Source organism: Homalodisca vitripennis, unplaced genomic scaffold (genome assembly GCF_021130785.1).
Source record: "Homalodisca vitripennis isolate AUS2020 unplaced genomic scaffold, UT_GWSS_2.1 ScUCBcl_2780;HRSCAF=7865, whole genome shotgun sequence".
In the NCBI taxonomy this organism is placed as follows: domain Eukaryota; kingdom Metazoa; phylum Arthropoda; class Insecta; order Hemiptera; family Cicadellidae; genus Homalodisca; species Homalodisca vitripennis.
In genome coordinates this window covers 27377-30491 of record NW_025778916.1, presented here as the reverse complement: position 1 = coordinate 30491, position 3115 = coordinate 27377, and the positions used below count along the sequence as shown (strand labels likewise).

At 30.9% G+C, this 3115-nt stretch overlaps 1 protein-coding gene across 1 annotated transcript; it reads right to left on the bottom strand.

Moving 5' to 3' along the window:
- Positions 1–1124: 1124 nt before the first annotated feature.
- Positions 1125–1589, bottom strand: LOC124372257 (putative gustatory receptor 28b). The gene has a single exon (XM_046830632.1). It carries the CDS (start codon positions 1587–1589, stop codon positions 1125–1127), a length of 465 nt encoding a protein of 154 aa, XP_046686588.1.
- Between the last annotated feature and the right edge of the window lie 1526 nt (positions 1590–3115).

Here is a 3115-nt window from a genome sequence, read left to right as displayed (position 1 = left end):
TCTTAGCCGTTTTTGGAAACATTTTATTATTACATATCTAATATAGTTTAAATTTGGAATAATATAGAGAATTTGAAATTAGACAAGTTTGAATACTATTTTAGTAGTATCCCCGTATCTGAATTTTGTATATACAAAATACCATGCAGTATAATTGGTAAATGCCCATAAATGTTACTTTTACAAGAGGACCTTAACCTCCTACGTAAGGCCTTATTTGTACATCGATTGATACGCTACTACGACTTTACTTCATTTTTACTGTCCAGAAACTACAATATAGAAGAAATTGTTATGTATATATATATATATATATATATATATATATATATATATATACTATAGTGTTTTATATATTTTATGCAATATAAATATTTAACACCGATTTCAAGAAGGTTAATGTAAAGAAAAAATATCTTAAATGTATAATAGTCATACAAATATCTCAAATTTAAAATCAAAACTCTTTCAGAAGTAAAAGTAGAATATTTATAATAAAAATGTTTACTTCTATTAAATGAAAAACTGAATATACAACAAAAATTTAATTTTTTACATCCATTGTTGTAATGCCTTAGTTCTTTTGTCGTTTGACATCTATCTATGTAATAAATGTAAAAAAAGAAAAAAAATACTATCAACCGAGGTTATTCCGCTGATTTAAACTTATAAAAACTTTAAATACAGTAACCAATGATTGGAAATCTTAGAACGGACAGAGAAAAGGGTGTAGGTGTCTCCTAATTAAGCTAATGTTTTCTAAGTTAAAAGTAAGAACGTAACATGCTTTCAAGCTTAATTCTTTTCATTTTTAAAAAATTGCTTAATTTCTAAAATTTATATCTTTGCAACAGTGGTTTTATAAAGTGCCAAACATGTAACCAAAAACATGAAATTATCACTAGAGGACATACCAAAACAAGTTAAATTCAAAGTTTTTAGAATACACAAAATTTAATTACATATCATGAAAACATTCTTATTCTATAAGGCTTAAATTTCTTTTCAAAAATATCACTTTGTGTGTCATTGATTTTTGTGTACACAAAACAAGTAGCTATAACAGTTATTTTAGATTCAAAAACAGCAATTATATTGCACATAAACTCAGACGACATTCGAGTTTAAATTTCCTCGTCCTGATTCTGAAACTGAAGCAGAATTACCAAATAGGTGGTCACTGCTCCTGCCACCTTAGTTAGGATATCGCTTTTAAGTTTGAAGAGTTGCAGTGCACAAAATGAAGGTCTGTCGTGAGATACTTGTAGAAGGAATCTCTCCAACTGTGTCCTCATAGCAGTATCAATATCCCTATGGATCGTCTTGCAGATCGTCATCGTCGTCTTGTCAGCTGACTTAGTGACATCAGCAGCAGATCGAACCATCACCACCATGTAACTAACACTAGCCAAAGCCCAGATTAACTCAAATATAGACTTTATATTGTTACCTGACTCATAAGTTAGAACAGCATAGTATAGGTTGATTACGATACTGAAGAACAAATATGAGGTTGTGGCCATTATCAGAATGCAATAGAAGGCATTCGCCTCGTGTACAGCATCAACCAGCAGCCAGTAGATGTCCATAAGAGATTCCACCTCACACTTTTTTGAGTTAGAAATTTGTGATATTTCAATATATGGCATATACTGATTTTCCATTAGTCGTCCGAAATACTGGTGGGCTAGTTCCTGCTCGATCCTGATGCTGATATATTTAAAACTCTTAGACAAATATTGAGTAACTTCGGTAAAAGTAACGAATGTAGAAGTCAATCGAAACATAGTATTTAAGTAAGACGCATAACATATGGAAATCATTACTCGATTTTCATAATGGTTTATTGTACTTATTCCTCAAGTAGCTACATCGTACGTAACAAGCACTGCAGTGACAACGTAGGTTACTAAGATTCTTATGTTTATTTTGGATTTTGGTGGCTGGTATCTAATATCACTCCAAGTGTCCTAGACACTCTCCACAATTTTGTGGAAGTTGACAAAGCACTGATATTTTCTGATATTGGTGACAAAGACAACGACTGATGTCAATGACAAACAGGTATACTCCAGAATCATTGTAGTAGTGGTAGTATTAGTGTTCCAATAAGAGGGCAAGGTGGACCGTGTATTTAAGTATTCGAGATACACCCAATAACACGGGAGAGTCGCTTGAGCTGCTGTAGAGACCAAACTCCATGTGAACCATGACGGGGAAAATCTCAATTCTTGACCTTCGTTTGGCACAGAAAAATTTATCAAAAACAATCCTCCAAAAAGTTGGCTCGTTAAAATTGCTTCTTTTGAAAAAACCTGCATTCTGTAGAATTGTGCGCAAAAACTTTTTGGAGTGTTACTTTACTATTCAACGGTCAAAGTTGGTAACAACTGTAGAGTTTATTTTGGAATGCTCGATATTTTGTTATTATAGACATCGTTCGTAATTGATTTGCCACTCGTTGTCATGGATTTTTAAAAATGATTACAATAATTCAATCACTCTAAGTGATTCCTACTTTGGGTAAAAATGAATCACATTAGTTTTAATACCACTGGACTTTTACTATAATTAATGATTTATTAATAACCTATAATTACATTTTAGTGTGGATTTTCTTGAAAACAGGGCAATGCAGACCAAAATTTTGAAAATGAAGTAATTTTACTTTAATCAATTACACGAGTTTTCATTCCAAGAAATATCAATCAGAATTGATAAAACTGTTATACTTATTTAAGCTTGCAATATGTGCAATGTCCTGCTGTGATACTACCACACGCAACGAATGCTTAAAGGTGTAAAACCATTGCAGGTCTTTTCTCCTTTAGATAAAACAAATTAAGATCTATCTTGAAATGTGATTACTTAAAACGTCTCTTGAAATACTGAGTTGCCTGTAATTTGCAGCAACATAATAAAGGTTATTGTAAGTGTAAAGAAAGATTATCTAAATTATTACTGTATATTTTAAATGTTATAAGGCATATGACACTTTTCTACAAACAATTATATATAAAAAATAAATAAAACATTATGATGATTATAATTAATTATCTTCCATGAGTTTTATACAAACTATAAGGTCTTCAGAAAGATTTAAGTTTAACGTTAA